This window comes from Hyperolius riggenbachi, chromosome 2 (assembly GCF_040937935.1).
Source record: "Hyperolius riggenbachi isolate aHypRig1 chromosome 2, aHypRig1.pri, whole genome shotgun sequence".
In the NCBI taxonomy this organism is placed as follows: Eukaryota; Metazoa; Chordata; class Amphibia; order Anura; family Hyperoliidae; genus Hyperolius; species Hyperolius riggenbachi.
The window spans coordinates 259346032-259371560 of NC_090647.1; the positions used below are offsets into that span (position 1 = coordinate 259346032).

General features: G+C 45.1%; 1 protein-coding gene across 3 annotated transcripts in view; it reads right to left on the minus strand.

The window, feature by feature from the left end:
• Nucleotides 1-6855: 6855 nt before the first annotated feature.
• The window catches only part of LOC137546286 (merlin-like), a 97075-nt gene continuing 78401 nt past the window's right edge, over nucleotides 6856-25529 (minus strand). For all 3 annotated transcript variants that reach the window (XM_068268566.1, XM_068268567.1, XM_068268568.1), the window contains 3 exons: nucleotides 24802-24946; nucleotides 12390-12578; nucleotides 6856-7349 (listed from right to left, as the gene is read on the minus strand). In XM_068268566.1, coding sequence (XP_068124667.1) covers nucleotides 7314-7349; nucleotides 12390-12578; nucleotides 24802-24946 — 370 coding nt within the window. In that variant the 3' untranslated portion in view covers nucleotides 6856-7313. The remainder of the gene's footprint in view (nucleotides 7350-12389; nucleotides 12579-24801; nucleotides 24947-25529) is intronic.

Genomic DNA, 25529 nt, shown 5'->3' on the forward strand with positions numbered 1-25529 from the left:
GTTTTCCCTAGCGTCAGGGATGTGGCGAAAACGTCACTTGTATCGTGCCGCACTGTGTCGGTTTGAAAGTCCCCATAGACTTTCATTGCCCTGTGTGGTGTGGTAAAAATACTGCACCCCACCACCCCAGTGTGAAAGGGCCCTTGGTGTTTGTAGATGAAAACAAAAAGTTTTGAATCCGGATGATACCATTTGTTGGCTATGAAATCAGCAATTCAACAGATATATGCTAAGCAACTGTAACAGCAACTGTAACAGCTTCTTATAACTGACCGACACGAACTGCAGTTGCCTGGAAGTCCTGCTGATCTTTCAGACATCAGTAGTGTCTGAATCACACACCTGATACAAGCATGCTCCAAATCCAGTCAAACTAAAATCAGAAACATCTGGTCTGCATGCTTGTTCAGGGTCTATGGCCTAAAGCAGGGGTCAGGAACCTTTTTGGCTAAGAGAGCCATGAACGCTACATATTTTAAAATGTAATTCCGTGAGAGCCATACAATATCTTTCAAACTGGGACAGTGCGCATGCGCAGCAGAGGGCTCACGTCCCTGTTGCCATGGTGATGTGTATACAGTTAAGAAGTGGAAGAAGTGTCAGACATGTCTCCAGCTTCTCTTGGGTTTCAGCAACATCAGCAATTTCCCTGACAGCCAGACAGGAGAAATACCGACTAACAGCTTGTACAATTAGCTAGCTGACTTGGGGGTTGATTCACTTTGTAGGACAAGATCCCTGCACTTTGGCCCAAAAGATTGCCTGTCAAGTGACAGGCAGCCTATTGGGCCAATCAAAGTGCGGGGATCTTGTCCTACAAAGTCACTGGTCCTGACAGGGTTCAGAGTGGGACAATTTAGAGCATGAGTAAGTTAGTAGTGCACGCTACAGCAGTAAAATTTTGAGCAGTGTGAATCAACCCCTACTGATTTGTCTGTGAGCCAGATGCAGCCATCAAAAGAACCACATCTGGCTCCCGAGCCATAGGTACCCCTGGCTTAAAGTCTTAAGCATAGGATGAGCAGAACAGCCAGGCAATATGCTTTGTTTTAAAATAAATATGGAAGCCTCCATATCCCTCACACTTCAGTTCAGGTGTCCTTTAAGTAAACGAACACCCCAAATAAAATAAAAAAAATGCCGTAAGAGCTTTTATTGGGCAGTCTTATAAACAGACTTTCCAGGGTAGATGTAGTTTAAGATTCTCCGCACTCAGTGCATGTTCTGTATCAAAATAAAGGCACACCAACAGCTGAAGGAGAAGGGAACTAGCCACATTCACATGCTGCAAGTTTCATTATCACATAGTGTAACTATGCAGTAACTTTTCTTTATTGTAATGTCTTCCATGATGATAAACCTCACAAGGTTTACAATAAACATATCTGATAATTGCAGTTCTTTTACAAAAGGAAAAAAAGATCAACAGAATTAAGCAAAATGTATTTCTCGTACTTGGCAGAATTGTTCACACTCATGCTTTACACTAATATACAAAATATTTACATGTAATGACACCTAGCATACAGAAAGTATTAAGACCTCTCACATTTTTCTTGCAGCTTCATCTTAAACTTTTTTTTTTAAATAAAGTACACACTGATCCCGAAAAACTAATATAGCACATTGACGCAAGTATGCAGATCCTTTAAACAGTTCTTAAAGCGGAATATAACCCTGCATTTCAACTTTGCTCTAAAACATTATTTACAGTATATTATATGCAACCAGCATTTTTTTTTTACTAGACCAGCATTGGAAGGGTTACACAGGGCTTTAAAGTTCCTGGAGATTTCTGCAGACACATCTGAAGCTCAGATAGATACATTTATGTAAACAAAATGTAACTAAGTGTTGAATGTGACTCATCTCTCTGACTGAGCTGGAGGACAGCCAAAGTGTGTAACATTCAACACTTAGATACATTTATGTAAACAAAATTTAACTATATGAGCTTCGGATGCGTCTGCAGAAATCTCCAGGAACTTTAAAGCCCTGTGTAACCCTTCCAATGCTGGTCTAGTAAAAAAAAAATGCTGGTTGCATATAATATACTGTAAATAATGTTTTAGAGCAAAGTTGAAATGCAGGGTTATATTCCGTTTTAAAAGTAATACTGAAGCAACCTGAAAAAGGGCATGGAGAGATTGGGAAAGGTTCCTAAAGGATCCAGAGCCTTTCCCCTCTATAGGTGAGTATCTAACTTTTTTTTAGGGTGGCTTTAGTATTGCTTTAAGGTCCTTAGTAGGCTAGAACAGACTTTCCTTAAAGGACAACTGAAGCGAGAGGGATATGGAGGCTGCCATATTTATTTCCTTTAAGCAATACCAGTTGCCTGGCTCTCCTGCTGATCCACTGCCTCTAATACTTTTAGCCATAGACCCTGAACAAGCATGCAGCAGATCAAATGTTTCTGACATTAATGTCAGATCTGACAAGATTAGCTGCATGCTTGTTTCTGGTGTCATTCAGACATTGCTGCAGCCAAATAGACCAGCAGGGCTGCCGGGCAACTGGTATTGTTTAAAAGGAAATAAATATGGTAGCCTCCCTATACCTCTTACTTCAGTTCCCCTTTAAAGGAAACCTGTAAGTCCCCCCCCCCAAAAAAAAAGGCGCAGTGGCCGGCAACAGGATCAGTCGCTGAAAATTAAACTGAGCCACGGCAGGGACCGGAGGATCATTTTATCCAGGCATGGGCACAAGACGTCTGCAGGGGGCCGGTAGAAGCCCCAGGTAAGTTAAACTTTTTTTTTAAGTACTTACAGGTTTCCTTTACTTAGATTTCTGTACTTCAGATTTCTCTCCACCTTGATTACTCTGCCAGTTACTGATGCTGAAAAGCAACCTCACAACATGATGCTGCCATCACTGGGTATCCTATTGGATTAGTATTTGAAAGGATGGGGTACTTACCTCGGGAGGGGGAAGCCTCTGCATCCTAATGAGGCTTCACCATCCTCTTCACCCTTGGGGATCCAGCGCTGCCAGCCCCCAAAAACAAGATTATTGGTAGGCTTTGCAGGCGCAGTAGAGGCGTATTTGCAGACCGGATTGGGCTCAGCTATTTCTGCCGGAGTGCTATGGGAATCTAAAGGTAAATGTTGCTGCACACGGTTCGAGGGCTGCCAGCGCTAGATCCCCAAGGCTGAAGAGGACAGGGGAAGCCTTATTAGGATCCAGAGGCTTCCCCATACTGAGGTAAGTAGCCCCCAGGGGCACTTTTTTCCTTGCAGGCCCAGCAAGAATGAAGGTCTCCCAGCCTGACAGACAATTCATGGAAAGAAATTCAACCAGCCCTTGTAATTGTGAGTGATTACGCTTTGTGCTTTATTTACTAAGGCTAGAGAAGCAAAGTGAACTAACACACTGGACTATTTTTTTAAGTACCTGCTATACAAAAGTTTAGAACCCTCACCTGGGTCAAATCATAATATAGTGAGGATTGATGAAAAGTTAGTGAATTACAGTTTGTGCAATAGCATTTGCATATAATCACTAGAGAACAGAGGCGCCAGCAGGACAAAAAATTATAAAAGTTTTAAAATTGCTAGGGAGGCAGTGGTGGACTTCCCTGCGGAAAGCAGACACAAATAACTGTCTGAATTAAATAAATAAATGTATCTAAAAGAAGATCTTTTACAATCTTCTTTTAGATTGTACTACCATACGTACCATATGTACTAATGTATTAAAGGATTTTTAGATAAGTGTTGCAATTTGCAAGATACTATTTATTTTATGTGGCTCGCTATAGCAACATTTTTTGTCTTTGTCCACAGTTTTTCCCCTATCTTATTGCCTGATGAAGCGGGCTGGGCCTGCGAAACGCGTTGTATCTTTTGGGGTACCTATAATAAATAAATTTAATTCAGACAGTTATTCATGTCTGCTTTCCGGAGGTAAGTCCACCACTGCCTCCCTAGCAATTTTAAAACTTTTATTATTTTTTATCCTGCTGGTGCCTCTGTTCTCTAGCGATTATACGGTGTTCCCCCCTGATGGAGGGGAGACCTACCCCTATCTTTCCGATCTACAGAGAGCGACATCTTAATCCTGAGTGAGGACAGGTCTAATCTCCTCACCTGCATCTACAGTGGTTGCCTGAGAGGTAACCTGTGTTTGTGAGTAACTATCTCACACTTTATTATTCCACGTTTTCTAATACATACTACACTATATTGGGCTCTCTGTGTTTCTTATTTATTAGCATTTGCATATGTACAGTACACCCACAACAAGAACCGTTCTTAAATAAATTTAAGACCACCTATATTTTTTCCGTATGCACTGGCGAGTGTGCGTATATTACATTCATCAAGCTGAATAGATTCGCATATGACCTTGATGAGGGCTGCAAACATTTGAAAATAGATGCATTAAAAAGAAATCACTCCAGATTTGCTGGACTGCTTATGTTCTGCTGTTCTCCAACCTTAAAGGACACCCGTGGTGAAAATAAACGAATGAAATAAACAATAGTATCTATCCTCCTTCTCCTAAAAATGACTTTTTAAAGATATTCCACAGTTTTATTTTATATTTAAATCTACTTTTTAAGTTTTTACTCTTTTATTGTTTTTGCTCAATGGCACATTCATTAAAGTATGCCAGAACTAAAATCTATGAACTATTGATCCTTTTTATCTCTTTCCTGCTCTCAGAAGCCATTTTCTGCTAGGAAAGTGGTTTATAGTTGTAATTTCTTATCAGTGAGGGTCACACTGTAGTCTGACCCAGTCCTGACTCATACAGGAACTGCCATTTACATACCTGATTAACTCTTTCAGGCAGAGAAAGAAAAAAAAGGAACACAGCATAGGTATTTGTGTGTTAGGCACTGTTTATACACATGTCTATCTCAATATGTCACATATCACCTTGGGTTACAGATTTGATGGATTGAGGGCGTGGCCAGAAGATGATGGCGTGAGGACATGCTTAGAGAGAGCTCTCTTCTGAAGCCATCATGCTTTTATTCTCATAGAGCACCATTCTCTTCCCAACCCATCCTAGTGTCTTTCAAAGCTTCTTCTAGATGCAGAGACGCAGTATGTCCAGCTAACGCTTCTTGCTAAGCTGCAAAAATTCCAGCATGGCCTGGACCAAGATGGTGCCAAATATGCGTCCCAGCCGTGCTCAGATGAGGAATCCACGGCCACTGTAAGACAACTTTGCCCAAGTGGTGAAGGTGATCTCAGCCTGCCAATCCTCACTAAGGGTTATTACATCCACCCTTGAGGAGATAAGATCGGATGTTGTTCCTGCGCCAAGACCTAAGCAGTCTTATGCAGGGCATACATGGTTCGATCCGGCGGCCGATTAGCCGATCGACTCCAGCCGCGTCCCCGCTCGTCCGCGCTGATCGATTCCCACTCGTCCCCGCCGGCGCTCCTTATCAGCCGCTCAATCCCCGCTATTGTCCGCCGGCGGGGATCGAGCGGGGAATCTATCTGGCAGGTCATCAGACCTGTCGGATATTATCAATCAAGCCATCAGCAGCTTGATTGATAAGGAAAGAAACGTACCATGTATGCTAGGCATTAAGGGCAGAGTAGTGGAAGCTGAGGAGTGTTTTAGCTCACTTGAGGACACTGCACCCTCTGTCCAGGGAGATGAGGAACTCACAGAAGGGGCTTAAGGCCATTGCAGATGGTCAGGAAGATCAAGAAAATAGGCAAAGGCACTCTAATTTCAGGATCGTTGGCCTGCCTAAAATAACTGAGGGGTCAGAGCCTGAAAAAGTTACGGAAACCCTGCTCAAATAATTATTTGGTACTGATACTTTTTCCAGTGTATTTATTGTTGAGAGAGCGCATAAATTCTCCCCCAAGCCTCCTGCTCCTGGTGCGCCACCTCTTCAATTATATTCAAAGTGTTAAACTGCAGAGAGATATTGTGCTCAAAGCTGCAAGAAAAAGGCTCCATAGCTTTTGAAAATACCACGATTTCATTCTATCCGTACTTTACAATGGAAGTGCAGCACCAGCGTGCTAAATTTACTGCAGCCAAAAGCAAACTACTTGACATCCAAATCCATGCTTTACCCCGCTAAACTGCGGGTAACAGCCGAGGGTAAAATGCTGTTTTTCACTGAACCTGAGAAGGTACACCGCTGGCTGGAAGTCTGGCCGCATGGCTTAGGGAGAGCTTCCCCTCCATGTTAAGGTACTTTTGACTCCTGAACTGTTCTCCGTTATGCCTTACTTTTCTATCCAACAACGCAGTTTTACAGTTATCTGGCCCTCTAAATTGACCATGCCACCTACCGTAACTGCAAGCCTTCCAGCAGGTATGTGGACCTATCATCCTTCCTCCTTCGTGTTTGAGAGTGCTATCCATCAGAGGGTCCCAGGCTAACATGCAGGAACTTCTTTCTACTTTTGGGATTTCCTTTTCCCCCTTTTTGTCTGGAGTGTTGGCGGGCGATAATGCTCGCGTCTTTGTGTTTATGTTACCATTTATTCCACTCTGAGTCTGAATGTCATCTTTTTTTTACAAGTGGACATTTTCTACTATATGCTCAATATGCAATTTGATAATCTTCGGCCGGTTGTCAAGAGGTTGGAACTTGATTGATAGATGTATTGCTACATGTTTTTGCCATTTCATGATTATACAACGGTGCATGACGATTTTGTGCTATTGTTCAGACGGGGCCTCATCCCAGTGTCCCACCACCAATTGTGACGTAATTGTTCTGTTAAAACAGAACATGTGTGGCTTATGGCTTCACTCTGTTTAATATCCTACTATGTGATGGTTCTGGGTATAATGTCCCATTTGTCTGTTTCACTGCTACAGGGTGTTTTACTGGCTTTAGTTATTGGTTCTATTTGCTTTATTGTAATGCTGTTATCAACCAAAGTACTTTTATTTGCACTGCACACATGTATTTTGCTCAGGTACAACATGTGCTCGTATGAGCTTTTCTCTAAACTATTCAGCGGATTACCTTTATTTCACAAATGGCGGCTAAAAACAAGGATTCAAGCATTTTATGCTGAAACGTGAGGGGTTTAAATGACTCAATCAAAAGATCCTTAATTCTAAATTTTATGTGTAAAGAGTAACCTGGCATTCTCGTCCTCATTGAGACACATATCACAGGCAGCAAATTAAAATCCCTGGAACGTGGCTGGGTGGGAAAAGCCTACCACTCAACCTTTTCACAATATTCTAGAGGAGTATCAGTCCCACTAAAGAGATCTCTAACTTTTCAGTCCCTTAAAGTGAAAACAAATTTGATGGATTTATTTGTCATATAAAAAATAATTTAAATATCCAAAAAAAGTCCAGAGGTTGCTTCCATCTTAAATGTAAATGATGTCCAGGTCATATTTCTCAACCTAGGAAAAACAAAGGTAAAATAAAACCTATTTAGGAGGATGAAGACGAATTGATGTAAAGTCAGTATGCACATTGAATCAGGACACATGCTTTAAAATCAAAATGTTTCCTTCTTGTACTGATAGGGATTAGATTGTGAGTCCCTCTTAGGGGCAGTTAGTGACAAGACAATGGCTTCAACTCACTAAGCACAGCTTATTTTACCAACCATCTTGCCAAATGCCAATTCACTAAACCTATTACCACACTGAAAAGTAAAATTTAAAGAGAATCTGTATTGTTAAAATCACACAAAAGTAAACATACCGGTGTATTAGGGGACTTCTCCTATTCCCCTCTGTCACAATTTCGCCGCTCCCCGCCGCATTAAAAGTAGTCAAAAACAGTTTTAAAAAGTTTGTTTGTAAACAAACAAAATGGACACCAAAACAGGAAGTAGGTTGATGTACAGTATGTCCACACATAGAAAATACATCCATACACAATCAGTCTGTATACAGCCTTCCTTTTAAATCTCAAGAGATCATTTGTGTGTTTCCCCCCTGCAGCTCACTGAAGAGTTACAAGCTGATTGTTTGTTTCTTCTTACAGACAGCTCTGCCCGGTTGTCTGTAATTCTGCAGTATGTGACTCATCAGTATGTGAACAGAGGATTTATCCAGCTTGTAAAAGATAAGAGAGCAGAGAAAAGCTGGCTAATGTAAATAACACACACACACAGGGGAGTGTGCATAGAGGGGGCATGCATATAGCAGATCACACTGAAGAGTTGGCAGCCTTCCAGACACAGGGCGACAAGTCAGACAGGGGAAAGATAAGCTGATTTATTACAGAGATGGTGATAGTAGAAAGTGCTGCAGTAAGCCAGAGCACATTATAATAGGTTTAAGAACCTGTAGGATGGTAGAAAACACAATGACATTTTTGTTACAGAGTCCCTTTAACGACTTGTGCGGTAAGTACCTCAACACATGTCAGTAAATGTCATTTCACAAAGATTAAAGCATTCAGTAAATCTAATAGAAGTTTTCAGACATTATCTCCAGCTCTGACCAGTCGGCAACTTACAATCTCCATGTAGTAAAGTTGACAGATGCAGCAGAAAGCCAATAGGGAGAGCCACACAGTACTGCTTCACAACCCATTTGTTCCTATGCACTGATGGTCGGTATTTAACAAAGACAGAGCAGGAAAAGGAGACAATTAAAAGGCTTTTCTATATACCTTTAGATGTGCAAACCTACTGTATATATTTATACACAGAAGAGCACATCTTAAGGAATGCCAGAGATGCACAGGACAGAAAAAGCAACGGCTCATGTACACCACTTGTGGGAAGAATCACAGCTTCCTGCCAGACCTACTTCACAGCTGCTGAGAATTACCAAGTAGGGCTTAGTGATTTTGAGCAACATTTTTCTGTATACAGTATTACCAAACTTCAACTGCAGGATCTGTGCGGAAATCTTAGTGAATTGGAAAAAAAGTGTAAAATACCAAATGCAGTATTTTACCAACCTAAATCGACTGCTCTTAGTGAACAGAAGCCTATATACACTGTAAAGTGCCATGGGAGATATCCGTGCTATATAAATGCACAAGTAGAAAAATACATTTCATTTTTAAAGTCCTACTTCACTTTAAAAAAAAATAATGTGGCAATGCCAATCCTACCAGTGGCGCCATTTAAAGCCAGCAATACACTGTACATTTTAGTTTAGCATGCTGGTTACTTAATGATCTCTTGATATAGTATTGAAAAGTTAATGTGTATGCTCTGAAAGAAATAAACCTTGTTTTAGTAAAATAAAACAAATGCCCACAGCCTCATGGATAACCTTTTATCTTCGTATCTTCAGAAGTGGAAATATGTTTATGGCTGTAATATAAGGGATTTCTAAAATATAGATCTCTGTGTTTCTTTCAACATTAAAACATGTAAAGAGGAAATGTAATGGGACCTGATCATGATAGTCAACACTACCAAGTACTAATGGATGTTTGGCATTGGTGAAGTTCTTTGATCCTTGCAGAAGTACTATTTGAAAATATAAAATCAATAATAGTACTGTTTAACCACTTGACGCCCACAGTGCTAACCCCCCCTAAAGACTAGGCCATTTTTTGCTGTACTGGGCTGTGCAGGCTTTTCAGCCTCCTGCACAGCCCAGCTTGGGAGCCCAGCGATTGGACTCACCTCCTTTTTTTGTCCCTAAGGGGACATGCCCCCAGAGGGGTCAGATCGCTGCAGCACTTTGTTTATTTTTTATTTTTTTTGCTGAAGCCTCATCGAGGCTCTCTCTCCCTCCCTCCCTCCCCTCCAGTATCTGATTTGAAACAGGACGGCGATCCGTCCTGTTCCGCCTCTCATAGGCATCAGCCTCTGAGAGGACGGCTTTCCCCAGCCAATCAGAGGCTGGGAATCGCCGATCTCATAAAGCGCTGCTGGGGGCCGCAGCGCTGTACGCATGTAAACAAAGGGGATTTCTTTCACCTTTCGTTTACAAACAGCCTGCTAGCCGCGATCGGTGGCTAGCAGGATAATCACGAACTCCGTTCTGTGAAGTGGCAGGGAACGATCGCACATGCGCGCGGCCGTTCCCTGTGAAACTGCAGCCCCAGGACATGACGCCAATTAGCGTTAGGCGGTCCTAGGGCTGCCACCACGGTCACTCCCATTGGCGTGAGGCGGTCTTTAAGTAGTTAATTAGTGGATCCTAGGCTTTCATAAAACTATGGTCTTCCCAGTAGTAACATTTGGCTGTGAAAGTTGGACTATAAATAAGGTCATTCATAGAAAAAATTATACTTTTGAATTGTGGGTGTGGAGAAAGCTGCTAAGAGTTCCCTGGACTGCTAGAAGATCTAACCAGTCAATACTTAAAGTAAACCTGTAAAGATAAAAACCTCCCCTAAGGGGTATGCACCTCGTGAGGGGGAAGCCTTTGGACCCTAAAGAGGCTTCCCACGTTGTTCCTTGCAGACCCCTTTCCACCGCTGAGTGCCCCAGAAAAAAAAATAATAATAACACCAGCAGTAGCCGCAGTGTGCAGGCACAGTAGCGCCTTTCTGATGGGCTCCGTTGGAAATAGCTGAAAACCAATTGGGCCCACTCTAGTGCGCAGACACGAGGCATCTGCACCTGTGCAGTGGAGCAAACCTGATCGGGCTCGACTATTTCCACCGGAGCCCAATGGAAAGCCGCTACTGTGCCTGCTCACACCAGTGACAAACGCCGACCATATTTTTTGGGGTCCCATCACTGGATCTCCTCTGCTGAGGAGGATAGGAGAAGCCTCTTTAGGATCCAGAGGCTTCCCCCTCCCGAGGAAGTACCTCCTAGGGGCCACTTTTTTCCTTCAGGTACGCTATAAAGAAAAAAGGAGAGTTCACCAGAAGGGCTGATACTACTATTAAAACTGAAATACTTTGATCACATAATGAGAAGACCGGATTATTTGAAGAAATCCTTGATGCTTGGAAAAATTGAGGGCTAAAGAAGAAGAGGACGACTGAGGCTAAGATTGATAGACGGCATATGAGAAGCTATGAACATGCCTATGCAACAGATGAAGGAAGCAGTGATTGACAGACACATCTGGCGTGAAAAAGTTCATATGGCCACAAAGAGTTGGGGTCGACTAAACAAAGGAGGAGGAGAGGCTTTCATAAGATGAAATTATTCAGTATGACATCACCACAAAATTGTCAAATTACTATTCAGTCACATATGGAAATGTAACCTTTGGAAATGTAAAGCAGGTTAAACATGATTATTTTATGATGCATGTAATATACACAAGCATACTAACATATTTGCAAAGAAGAAAAAAACCCTGCACAGGATGCTGAGTATATTACTAAGGGAGTGCACCGGCCAGACAACTGTATATATGCAATAATTGTAAAAGAAAAAGAAGGCCTTGCACATCCCTATATAAAATTTTAGCTTTATTTGAAAAAATTAAAATTAAAAGGCATACATTACACAGTCCCAAAAGACCAGCGAGAGGTACTGGCTGGTGGGGAGGTCGACAGCCGTTTCGCGCAGCTATCTGCTGTGGCGCATCATCAGGTCCTGATGATGCGCCACAGCAGATAGCGGCGCGAAACGGCTGTCGACCTCCCCACCAGCCAGTACCTCTCTCTGGTCTTTTGGGACTGTGTAATGTATGCCTTTTAATTTTTTCACATAAAGCTAAAGTTTTATATAGGGATGTGCAAGGCCTTCTTTTTCTTTTACAATTATAGCATACTAACATATGCTGGCAGAAATGTAAAGAAGGTACCACATTTTTTTATATGGAATAACGTGAAGGAAAAAAACCGAGAGCCCAATATGGTGTAGTAAGTCTTGACAAATTGAGCAAGACAAAACAACAATTAGAAATATACTCACAAGTCTGGGTCACCACTAAGGCAACCACTGATGGTGCAGGTGGGGAGAATTATAGCCTGACCCCACTCAGGTCTAAGAAGTCGCTCTCTGTAGATCGGAAGAAAGGGGATGCACCCCTCCACCAAGGGTGGACTAGATCGACAAATGATGAGGAATAACAGAGGCGCCTGATTAGTGTAAAAAGCTTAAAAACCGCTTAAAAGGAGGGGGGTTGGTGGTAACCGCCCTCAGGTAAAGAGTGACCAGTCAATCAGTCATATATAAATAATTGATAGAATTTATTTGGGATCTCCAGGCAAGCAACGCGCTCCACGGGTCAAAAGCCCGAATCACAGTAGGCGCTCTTCCTTACTCGGACACAGTCGTGTTTATCTCCAGGTTGGTTGCCTGATGAGGCGGGCTTTTGACCCGTGGAGCGCGTTGCTTGCCTGGAGATCCCAAATAAATTCTATCAATTATTTATATATGACTGATTGACTGGTCACTCTTTACCTGAGGGCGGTTACCACCAACCCCCCTCCTTTTAAGCGGTTTTTAAGCTTTTTACACTAATCAGGCGCCTCTGTTATTCCTCATCATTTGTCCACATTTTTTTATAGACATCACTACCACCAATACAAATAAGCACTGAAATGTATACCTTCCTTGGATTCTGTCTTGTTAGTTTTCCCATAGCATAGTTGGGTAATGTATGACTTGTCCTAGTAGGGTTAGGATAAGCTGGTCTGTCTGGAGTTGGGCAGCTGCGTACAGTACTCATTGAGTACACGGAAGGACTGCTGTAAAGGTTTGCAGGTTCATTCTCCCATTTTTGAAGCAAAAGGTTATCCTAAAAGAAGATTAATACAATATTTACACAAAAAAATGTGTAGACATGGTTAAAAATAGGCCTTAAAGTAAATCTCAAGCAAAATAATAAATCTGATACTTAGGTATGGAGCTCTGGTTTGTATTGAGCCTTCCCTGTCCCATCTCAGTCCCCTCGTTCCAGGGCTGTCACCCCCTTTCTGCATATTTGACCAACTGGTTGAATACGCCTTCGGGGACCCTCGGAAGGCTTTGGGAGCACTCATGTGCTCAAGTGCTCCCAAAGAAGGGTGGCTCCATGCTGTGCAAGTGCAGTACGGAGCTACCCGTCTTCAGGAGCACTCGGGCGTCTGAGGGTTGCCGGAGACAGCATAACTTTACCGGGTGACAGCGCTAGAACAAGGGGACTGAGAGCGGACAGGGGAGGCTCAATAGGATACTGAGCCTTCGCTCTCCATAGGTAAGTATCAGGTTCTTTTTTACACTACAGGTTTGATTTAAGCAAGCAGTTTTACAAATGGTGATTCTCTTGTTACAAATATTAAAATGGGCTTGGCAGTAAAGTCTGTCTATTGTACAAGTACCGGTATGGCTACTGTACAAAGTATATGGCATTATGCAGCAAAAACCTGCAGCCCCACCTTTATTTCACAAACACATATGAGTTACGTAACATTATAATTGCCTGGGAAACACTGACAGCAGATGCTGCATTTCCTGAGAGTTGTATAATAAGAAATGCTGCATTTCACAAGGACAAATGCTTACTTATTGTAGAATATGTACACTGAAGTTCAGCCTGTATTATTAAAAAAAATATGTATCGTATAGGGCACTAGACCTGCTGCCTACATCAAGAGATCAGAATGAGATTTAGAATATACAAAAATGGCACAGCAATATTACACAGCATATAGCGACATTAAACCTATATTTCCATCTATGACCCTCTAATCTATCCCTTACCCTCTAAATAAGATTTCCCATACTTACCCTCAAATCCCAGCAATAGGCATCATCTCGCAGGGTGTTAGAAAAACTCACTTAGGTGATTTTATCCCGTTGCTAACCGAGCGAGAACAAGAACGGCCGCGCAGGTGCAGTGTTGTTTGTCTAGTTAGACGAAAAAAGAGAAAGTGACCCGCGGCAGGAGACAGGATGATCCTTGAGGACCGGCAGGGGGGGCGATAGAAGCCCCAGGTAAGTGAAACCTTTTTTTTTTTTAAAAGACAGCTTAAAGAACCTATAATAAAATTCAATCCACAGCCCTATTGTCAAGTAATAAAACCTCTTTATTAATTAAAACAGCAAGCAGCATGTATCTCCTGGGTCCCTAACCCATTTTAAACCATCAACAAGCATGTGTTACCCACACACACAATTCACTGCAGTGAATGGACTTTATATGGAAAGAGAAAAAACTGGGCCCAAAGCAAAAACATGCACTGAATCAAATCTTCTAAAATTATAAAAAATTATTGTAGATCAACAACAAAAAATGTGCTGTGCACAACTATTAAAACAATCTCCTGTCAAAAAGCTAAAAGCAACTGTTCCAACAATTGTAGAGGCAGAGGTATTAATCCCATATAGATATGCTGATATATAGTTATATGTGTACATAGAGTTTCTTTAAATCCAAATGATAGAGCCGCTGGAGTAAGTCATGTGACATGTGTACAGTACAGAAGCAGCTGCTTAATCTTGCATAATCAAGTTGCAGACCAGCAATAAACTGGGTAACCGTTCATACGTTACCCGTCCAGAGTGGGTGGCTTGTTAGGTAATAGATATCTTCGTCTCAATCCTCCACTAAAGGACAGCCGTTCCAACAAGCAGGGAGAGACTAGCGTTTATGCAGCCTCAGATGTCTAGCGCTGCATGCAGATACCGGAAGTGCCCACTGATAGGGTGCTATTCAGAGTGACGTCACTTCGTACAATGTAATGAATGGCTGACGTTTCAAGGGGTCCACCCCTCTTCTTCAGCATATCTATATGGGATTAATATCTCTGCCTCTACAATTGTTGAAACAGTTGCTTTTAGCTTTTTGACAGGAGATTGTTTTAATAGTTGTGCACAGCACATTTTTTGTTGTTGATCTACAATAATTTTTTTATAATTTTGGAAGATTTGATTCAGCGCATGTTTTTGATTTGCGCCCAGTTTTTTCTCTTTCCATCTAAAATCCATTCACTGCAGTGAATTGTGTGTGTGGGTAACACATGCTTGTTGATGGTTTAAAAAGGGTTAGGGACCCAGGAGATACATGCTGCTTGCTGTTTTAATTAATAAAAAGGTTTTATTACTTCACAATAGCACTGTAGATTGTATTCAGTAACACAAGGATACTGTTATCCATTCAGCAGCTGACAGGCCTTATTGGCGCAGGTGTTTGAGAAACAATATTATTTTTTTTAGCTTAAAGAACCCCTTTAACTTTTTTCACAAAAGATCTAAAAGGTCAAAAGTGACCTTCAACATATTCCATCTACCTGGAAGGGTATGGATTAGAGTTGGGCCGAACGGTTCGCCTGTGAACGGTTCCATGCGAACTTCAGTGGTTCGCGTTCACGTCCCGCAGGCGAAGTTCGGTTCGCCCCATAATGCACCATGAGGGTCAACTTTGACCCTCTACATCACAGTCATTAGGCCCAGTGTAGCCAATCAGGCTACACTAGCCCCTGGAGCCACTCCCCCCCTAATAAAAGGCAGGCATCGGCGGCCATTAAGCTCACTCGTGTGCCTGCGTTAGTGAGAGTAGGGTGAGCTGCTGCAGACTGTCTCTCATAGGGAAAGATTAGTTAGGCTTAGCTTGTTCCTGGCTGCATACCTGTTCTGTTCAGTGAGCCCACCATACCTGTTCTGTTCAGTGAGCCCACTGGATACCTGCATACCTGTTCAGTGAACCTGCCACTGCATACCTGTTCTGTGAACCCACCACTGCATACCTGTACTGTGAACCCACCACTGCATACCTGTTCAGTGAACCAACCACTGCATACCTGTTCAGTGAACCCACCACTGCATACCTGTTCAGTGAACCTGCCACTGCATACCTGTTCTGTGAACCCACCACTGCATACCTGTTCAGTGAACCCACCACTGCATACCTGTTCTGTTCAGTGAACCCGCCACTGCATACCTGTTCTGTTCAGTGAACCCGCCACTGTATACCTGTTCTGTTCAGTGAACCTGCCACTGTATACCTGTTCTGTTCAGTGAACCCGCCACTGTATACCTGTTCTGTTCAGTGAACCTACCACTGTATACCTGTTCTGTGAACCTGCCACTGCATACCTGTTCTGTGAACCCACCACTGCATACCTGTTCTGTTCAGTGAACCCGCCACTGCATACCTGTTCTGTTCAGTGAACCCGCCACTGTATACCTGTTCAGTGAACCTGCCACTGCATACCTGTTCAGTGAACCCACCACTGCATACCTGTTCAGTGAACCTGCCACTGCATACCTGTTCTGTTCAGTGAACCTGCCACTGTATACCTGTTCTGTTCAGTGAACCCACCACTGCATACCTGTTCTGTTCAGTGAACCCGCCACTGTATTCCTGTTCAGTGAACCCACCACTGCATACCTGTTCTGTTCAGTGAACCCGCCACTGCATACCTGTTGTGTTCAGTGAACCCGCCACTGTATTCCTGTTCAGTGAACCCACCACTGCATACCTGTACTGTGAACCCACCACTGCATACCTGTTCAGTGAACCAACCACTGCATACCTGTTCAGTGAACCCACCACTGCATACCTGTTCAGTGAACCTGCCACTGCATACCTGTTCTGTGAACCCACCACTGCATACCTGTTCAGTGAACCCACCACTGCATACCTGTTCTGTTCAGTGAACCCGCCACTGCATACCTGTTCTGTTCAGTGAACCCGCCACTGTATACCTGTTCTGTTCAGTGAACCTGCCACTGTATACCTGTTCTGTTCAGTGAACCCGCCACTGTATACCTGTTCTGTTCAGTGAACCTACCACTGTATACCTGTTCTGTGAACCTGCCACTGCATACCTGTTCTGTGAACCCACCACTGCATACCTGTTCTGTTCAGTGAACCCGCCACTGCATACCTGTTCTGTTCAGTGAACCCGCCACTGTATACCTGTTCAGTGAACCTGCCACTGCATACCTGTTCAGTGAACCCACCACTGCATACCTGTTCAGTGAACCTGCCACTGCATACCTGTTCTGTTCAGTGAACCTGCCACTGTATACCTGTTCTGTTCAGTGAACCCACCACTGCATACCTGTTCTGTTCAGTGAACCCGCCACTGTATTCCTGTTCAGTGAACCCACCACTGCATACCTGTTCTGTTCAGTGAACCCGCCACTGCATACCTGTTGTGTTCAGTGAACCCGCCACTGTATTCCTGTTCAGTGAACCCACCACTGCATACCTGTTCTGTTCAGTGAACCCGCCACTGCATACCTGTTGTGTTCAGTGAACCCGCCACTGTATACCTGTTCTGTTCAGTGAACCTGCCACTGTATACCTGTTCTGTTCAGTGAACCCGCCACTGTATACCTGTTCTGTGAACCTGCCACTGCATACCTGTTCTGTGAACCCACCACTGCATACCTGTTGTGTTCGGTGAACCCGCCACTGTATACCTGTTCAGTGAACCTGCCACTGCATACCTGTTCTGTGAACCCGCAACTGCATACCTGTTGTGTTCAGTAAACCCGCCACTGCATACCTGTTCAGTGAACCCACCACTGCATACCTGTTCTGTTCAGTGAACCCGCCACTGCATACCTGTTCTGTTCAGTGAACCCACCGCATCAGTGCGCATACCTGTGCAGTTAAGTGAACCCACCTACCTACGTGAGTGCACACAGTGTGATATACCACTCCGTGCATACCCGATATGGACAAAACAGGTAGAGGAAGAGGTAGTGCCAGAGCCAGAGGAAGGCCTCCCGGCAGGTCTGTGCGAGGTCGTGTAAATGTAATTTTGTGTGGACCTGGCCCACAGTACAGTGCTCCGAAGAAGGCACGTCCCATCACCTCCCAAGATTGTCAGGACGTGGTTGAGTATTTAGCGACACAGAACACCTCATCTTGCTCAGCCACCAGCGCTACTACTAGCACCACTTCCGCTGCATTTGACACTTCGCAAGAATTATTCAGTGGTGAAATCACTGATGCACAGCCATTGTTGTTACAGCCAGATGAATTTTCACCAGCTCATATGTCTGAGTTACGCAGCAACACTATGGATGTAACGTGTAAGGAGGATGAAGGACCTACTGATGGTGCATGTTTGGATTTTTCTGAGGCAAGCGAAGCTGGGCAGGATGATTACGATGATGATGATGATACGGATCCTCTGTATGTTCCCAATAGAGGAGATGAAGAGGGGAACAGTTCAGAGGGGGAGTCAGAGAGTAGTAGGAGGAGAGAAGTTGCTGAAAGAAGCTGGGGCAGCTCTTCGTCAGAAACAGCTGGTGGCAGTGTCCGGCACCATGTATCGCCACCTATGTACAGCCAGCCAACTTGCCCTTCAGCATCAGCTGCTGAGGTCCCCATAGTGCCCACATCCCAGGGTGGCTCAGCGGTGTGGAAATTTTTTAATGTGTGTGCCTCAGATCGGAGCAAAGCCATCTGTTCGCTCTGCCAACAAAAATTGAGCCGTGGAAAGGCCAACACTCACGTAGGGACAAGTGCCTTACGAAGGCACCTGGAGAAAAGGCACAAACAGCAATGGGATGGCCACCTGAGCAAAAGCAGCAGCAGCACACAGAAGAAAAGTCACCCTCCTTCTCCTCTTCCTCCTTCAGATGCATCATCTGCTTCTGCCGCTTTCTCCCTTGCACCTTCACAGGCACCCTCCTCCACTCCGCCTCTGCCCTTGAGCACTTCCTGCTCCTCTGCCCACAGCAGCAGTCAGGTGTCCGTGAAGGAAATGTTTGAGCGGAAGAAGCCAATTTCGGCCAGTCACCCCCTTGCCCGGCGTCTGACAGCTGGCGTGGCGGAACTGTTAGCTCGCCAGCTGTTACCATACCGGCTGGTGGACTCTGAGGCCTTCCGTAAATTTGTGGCCATCGGGACACCGCAGTGGAAGATGCCAGGCCGCACTTATTTTTCTAGAAAGGCCATACCCCAACTGCACCGTGAAGTTGAGAGGCAAGTGGTGTCATCTCTTGCGAAGAGCGTTGGGTCAAGGGTACACCTGACCACGGATGCCTGGTCTGCCAAGCACGGGCAGGGCCGCTACATTACGTACACAGCCCATTGGGTCAACCTGGTGAACGATGGCAAGCAGGGCGCAGCGGACCAAATTGTGACACCTCCACGGCTTGCAGGCAGGCCTCCTGCCACCTCCTCTCCTCCTGCTACATGCTCTTCGCTGTCCTCCTCCTCCTTGGCTGAGTGGCAGTTCTGCTCTCCAGCTACACAGCCCCAGCTCCGCAGGGCCTATGCTGCATGCCAGGTACGACGGTGTCACGCCATCTTAGACATGTCTTGCCTCAAAGCGGAGAGTCACACTGGAGCAGCTCTCCTGGCTGCTCTTAAGAAACAGGTGGATGAGTGGCTGACCCCGCACCACCTGGAGATAGGCAACGTGGTGTGCGACAACGGCAGCAATCTGCTTGCCGCTTTGCATATGGGGAAGCTGACACACATACCCTGCATGGCACATGTCATGAATCTAGTTGTTCAAAGATTTGTGTCAAAGTACCCTGGCTTAGCAGATGTCCTGAAGCAGGCCAGGAAGTTCTGTGGGCATTTGAGGCGGTCTTACACAGCCATGGCACACTTTGCGGAAATTCAGCGGAAAAACAACTTGCCGGTGAGACGCCTGATTTGCGATAGCCCGACTCGCTGGAATTCGACCCTGCTCATGTTCTCCCGCCTGCTAGAACAGAAGAAAGCCGTCACCCAGTACCTCTACAACTCCAGTAGAATGAAACAGTCTGGGAAGATGGATATGTTCTGGCCGACAACTGGACACTGATGAGAAATGCATGCAGGCTCATGCGGCCGTTTGAGAAGGTGACCAACCTGGTGAGCCGCAGTGAAGGCACCATCAGCGACTTGATTCCCTACGCTTACTTCTTGGAGCGTGCTGTGCGTAGAGTGGCGGATGAAGCTGCGAATGAGCGTGACCAGGAACAGTTACGGCAGGAACAGGCATGGGACCAATTTTCATCAGACCCAGCTGTTTCCTCAACACCTGCGGCAGCACAGAGGGGGGAGGAGAAGGAAGAAGAGAAGTCGTGTGCAGAAGACGAGTCAGACTCAGAGGATGATGAGCAAGGTGTTTCTTTGGGGAAGGAGGAGGAGGAGGAGGGGACGGCGGCAGGAGAACAACCGCAGCAGGCGTCGCAGGGGGCTTGTGCTGCTCAACCTTCCCATGGTATTGTTCGCGGCTGGGGGGAGGAGGTTGACTTATGTGACGTCACTGAGGAAGAGCAAGAGGAGATGGATGGTACATCTGGATCCGACTTTGTGCAGATGTCGTCTTTTATGCTGTCCTGCCTGTTGAGGGACCCCCGTATAAAAAACCTCAAGGGGAATGAGCTGTACTGGGTGGCCACACTACTAGACCCTCGGTACAGGCACAAAGTGGCGGACCTGTTACCAACTCACCTGAAGGTGGAAAGGATGCAGCACATGCAGAACAAGCTGTCAACTATGCTTTACAATGCCTTTAAGGGTGATGTGACAGCACAACACCAGCAAGGTACCACTGCCACTAATCCTCCTCCCGTGTCCACGCAGTCAAAGACAGGACGCTCCAGCGATCTCATGGTGATGTCGGACATGCGGACGTTCTTTAGTCCAACGCCTCGCCGTAGCCCTTCCGGATCCACCCTCCACCAACGCCTGGAACGGCAGGTAGCCGACTACCTGGCCTTAAGTGTGGATGTAGACACTGCTGTGAACAGCGATGAGGAACCCTTGAACTACTGGGTGTGCAGGCTTGACCTGTGGCCAGAGCTGTCCCAATTTGCCATCCAACTTCTCTCCTGCCCTGCCGCAAGCGTCCTGTCAGAAAGGACCTTCAGTTCGCGAACCTAAAATCGGAGGTTCGGCCCCACTCTAGTATGGACATCTAGGGATCACCTTATTGAAGAGGACTCCCAGATTCCATCATAAGACCCCCAGGACTTATCCCCATATTTTGTGTGGGGGTAGTTACCCCCACCTCCTCTTGGGCACCAGAGGTAGGGATGGGCCCCTTGTCTATGCTAGGGAAGGGAGGCTTTGTTGCCCCTCTCTTATGTGTGTCATGTGGGCTGGTATTTAGTATGGCAGGGCCCACAGAGATTGATACCAGTCTGCTTAAAGGACATCCGAGGTGAAAATAAACTTATGAGAAATAACGTAAAGATCAAGGGAAATGGGGGTTGGGAGGCATGTGTAATAAGTTCACTGTACAAGTCAAACTTATAAAAATGCAAAAAAGCTTTATTAATTATTATTATCAAAAATCACAAGAATCCATCATAAAAACCCACACATGCAGCAATCATCAGAGGGACATCGCACGCATACTGACCCGCACATCCATGCACTCACAGCCCTAGCTTGAACCACCTAATATGGTTTAGGGATCCCAATGCATGTAATAGGCCAAGAGTCCAGCTCAGCAGATGATCTCATAAGCACAGTTATAGCAATATAGATGATATCAATGTGCAAGGTGTTGATTGCAAAGCAAAAATCAAAAAAGCAAGCATTGGCCAAAATGAAACAGTCAGTTCCCAAGGTTGATGCACAGCAGGGGCAGGCAAAGCAAGTTGCAGCAGCAGATATAGCGTAAAATCATGCACCAAACTGTTGTCAAAATGACCAGGCTGGGTATTGGAACCCGTATACTGTACCCACTCCGGGCGACGGCATTCCAAATGGGTGCTTGTGTTTCAGGGTTCCTCAACCCACCGCCGGAGCTCACGGCTAGGGGAGGAACAGGAAGCAGTCCAGACAAGTCCACTGGTGATAGTGCGGAAATCCGAGCAGAGACCGTTGTACAACTGGTCAGCAGCAGCCACAAGTGGAGGTAGGACTGTGGGACCGTTCAAGCGGTCATGCATAGATGGCAGCGGGCAGCGGCGGATGAACCTGGCAAGGCGGCATGTGCGTAGAGCCGTGTCACGCCAAACGCCCTAACATGTTTCGCCGGACACTTCCGGCTTTCTCAAAGGGAGGCGTGGCTAACTGGGTCTCCGTGTCCTGTCTAAATACGCGCACACGCCGCCGTCACTGGCGGCAAGAGCGCACATCATTCCCCATAACAACGAGCCACAGCCAATCAGATACAGGGGAGGAGCTGGATCCAAAGTAAACAGCTCCAGCGTGTGAAGGAAGTCACACGCAGATGTTGCATGTAGACCGATGGCTATTGGTCGTGACAGGAGAATACAGGCAGAGTACACACAGACCACATACACTCATTATTCATTCAGCTTGATGTATTAACTACCATGAAAACAAAAACTATAATGAAACTATAATATAAAAAAGCTAAGAATTATAATAGTGGCTGGAGCAAACATTTGAGCAAAACGTACTATATAGGACATCAATCCAAGTGACCACAATATTGGGTCAGATGTCCTGTGCAAAAAATTGTTATCAAAAAAAGGGGGGAGTATAAATTCCATCAAATGTGTAGCCATGTGCACGGTCATACCGCAGAGAGAAAGCCCAGACCACCAAGGTCAAGGCAACCCATCCACAGACACAGTGCGCACAGTACAGACAGAGAAGGGCGCAGTTGGAGGACCCAGAGCACACAGAAGGGAGAAATGAACAGTGGTGGCCCGGGCCCAAAGGGGCCCATAGTCATATCGGTAAAAATGGTAAGAATCCAATTGACTCATTTAAACCTGGAGGATCGGTAGCTTTTAATTCAAAGATCCATCGAGATTCTTTTTGGAGAAGCAACCGATCATAGTTGCCCCCCCTGATTGTTGTATGTATACGATCCAGGCCGATAACTCGCAGGCCCCGATAGTCGCCCCCATGCATCGTTTTAAAGTGTCTGGCCACAGATGTGGTGGACGTGGTACTCTTAATGTTGGTGAGATGTTCACCGATCCTGCTTTTCAAATCACGTCCCGTCTTGCCAATGTAGAAAGCCCCACACCGGCAAGAAAGGAGATATACCACATATGGGGTGTTACAATTAACGAAATGTTGTAATGACCAATGATGGCCATTGGGGAGTACAATCTCCCTGCCGACAACTAGAAATCGGCATATACCACATCCACCACAGCCGTAAGTGCCAGTGACACTACAATGGGGGCGTATGGAGTCAGTTCCGCGGAAATGACTCCTAACAATAAGGTCCCGGATGGATGGTGCTCTTTTGAAAGCAATCTTAGGCTCCGGTGTCACCAAGGTATTAATCTTTGGATCATTTATCAAAATGTACCAATGGCGTTCAAAGATTCGAGCAATCTCTTTATGTTGAGCGGAATACTTGGTGCAGAACCGTATGCCATCTACACCATCCCTCCGGGACCCATTCCTCAAAATCAGGGCCGAGCGATCAGCCGCACTGGCCCGTTGATATGCCCTCCTCAGCAGGTTATCTGGATAGCCCCGCTCCCTGAAACGGGAGCGCAGGTTTGCTGCCTCCATTTCAAATGTGGAGGCCTCAGTGCAGTTACGTCTCACCCGGAGGTACTGGCCCACAGGAATGCCCCGGATGTAATTTTCCAACAAGGTTAAGAAATAAAAAAGCTGAAACCAAATTGTCAGTAAGCAAAAGTTATTTAGAGGTTTCTCTGCTTAAAGGTGCCTATGAGCGGTACAATTTTCCGAACAATCGACCATGCCGATCAACAATGAACGATTGTACCATGATTTGTTCCGTCGATGCAAATTTCGGATCTATTCTTTTCAGGTGATCAGATTGTTTATCATTTTCCCCTCTGTTGGTGGGCCCAAGCAATCGTTTCCGATCGATTGCAATGATTGAATCAGGCGATACATCATTCTGGATATAGTACCGTTAATGGGCAACTTTAGCATAAACCATTCCATAACTGATAACCTTTGTCCATTTTACATGACACAATCCTGCTCAGGAAAACTGTAGTCTCCTGGGTTAGATTTACATTTTTCCAGCCGATTGATATTCTTGACCCCACATTAAGGGTTTTGTGCCTTGACCCCACCCCTACCCATGCCTAAAAACTAGCAATTACATCCATTGAGTAAAGGGTATGCTATACAGTTACATGGGTTTTGTAGATGGGTAATTGTGTGTGATTGTGTATTGTGGCATGTTACATGTATACGTTTGGCTTTACAGGATTGTTCAGGTTAGGTCACACCAGGACCGGATTTACCATAAGACACTGTAAACACGTGCCTACAGGCACCTGATGATTTAGAAGCGGCTCCCTCCCTCCTTCACTGTGCAGAGTACCCAGCTCTCGGCACTCCACTGACGAGATCTCCCTTCAGTCGGGGGTACTATTAGTTACTGTATATTCCGGCGTATAAGACGACTGGGTGTATAAGACGACCCCCCAACTTTTTCAGTTAAAATATAGAGTTTGTGATATACTCGCTGTATAAGACTACCCCTCTTCCAACGTACACCAAATAAAAAAAAAAAATCATATACTGGTGCTGTACTGTATGTGGTACCCAGTATATAACAGTATATAGTCAATTGACTGGTTGGATTAGTCAGCTCTCCCTCCCCCTAAGTGGATTGGTCAGCTCTCCTTGTCTACCTGTTCATCAGAGCGGTATGGAAGAATAGATCGCGCTGTGCCCATAAAATACGCCTCTTTCACCCCTCTGGCCCACCCTTGTGTCCTACTTACCTCCCTCTCTGCCTCTCAGATCTTGCACATGTGCACTCGTGCCGCTTCACTACAGTGCGCAACAGCGAGATCTGAGAGGCGGTAACAGGATAGGGGGTATCACCCAGCATCAATGATACCCGGCGTATAAGACGACCCCCAACTTTTCAGAAGATTTTCAAGGGTTAAAAAGTCTTATACGCAGGAATATACAGTACTTAATACTGAGAGTACTGAGGGTACATCTGGCTACCTAATACAAAGGGGCATCTGTAGCTACATATGATGGGTAAGGGAATTAGAGAGAATTTAAAGCAGGGACAGCCAGTACACTTGTGGTGCGGTTAGGTCGGGGGTTTTAGGTTTAGGGCGGGCAAAGTCTAGGGTGTCAGAACAACTGTGCCTATAGGCTCCTGTGATGTAAATCCGGGCCTGGTCACACTTACTTGCTGCTTATACTTGAATTCAGGGCTGTCATTCCATAGTGATAATCCATACAGTTGACGATCTTGCTGCTTTAGAGTCTGAATTTCTAGCTTAAGCTCATTTAGTTGATTTTCCAGTTGTTTGCTTTTTTCAAGATACTCTAGTCTGCAAAGAAAGCCAGATATAACTTATGTGCACAAAACATTGTTGTATATGTCCCTGTATATGGCATGGGTGCAGTATGTTACATATACCGGTAATGCCAGTCTGTACTGCAATGACAAAAGCTATAATAATGTTTTATACTACAGTTTATTGTACTGTATATAATACCATTGTCTTAGTCCTACATAATTTTGGTAACACACTGGTCCATTACAGCCACTTATTTCTAATACCCTACCATCTCCCTTATTACCACTATTTAGGTTGTCATGTTATTGAGCTAGGCATGCACTTGCTGAAGGTACACAATGTCTGTCTCTTTGCTCCGTATAGCAATGCTCAACTTGGAGGGGATCACCTCCATACAGGCAGTGGGATATCTGGACATACATTGCAAAGGTTATTAAAGGCTACATGAGCCAAATAAAAGAACATCAGATTTACTTATCTGGGGTTTCCTCCAGCCTCTAGAAGCCTATGTGTCCCTGATAGCAGCTCTCTGCCAATGTCCTGGGGTCCCCTCCATAGCAGGTGGCCAGTTCTGCGCATGTGCAAGCTTGTGGGCGCAGCACTTGCAGTCGCA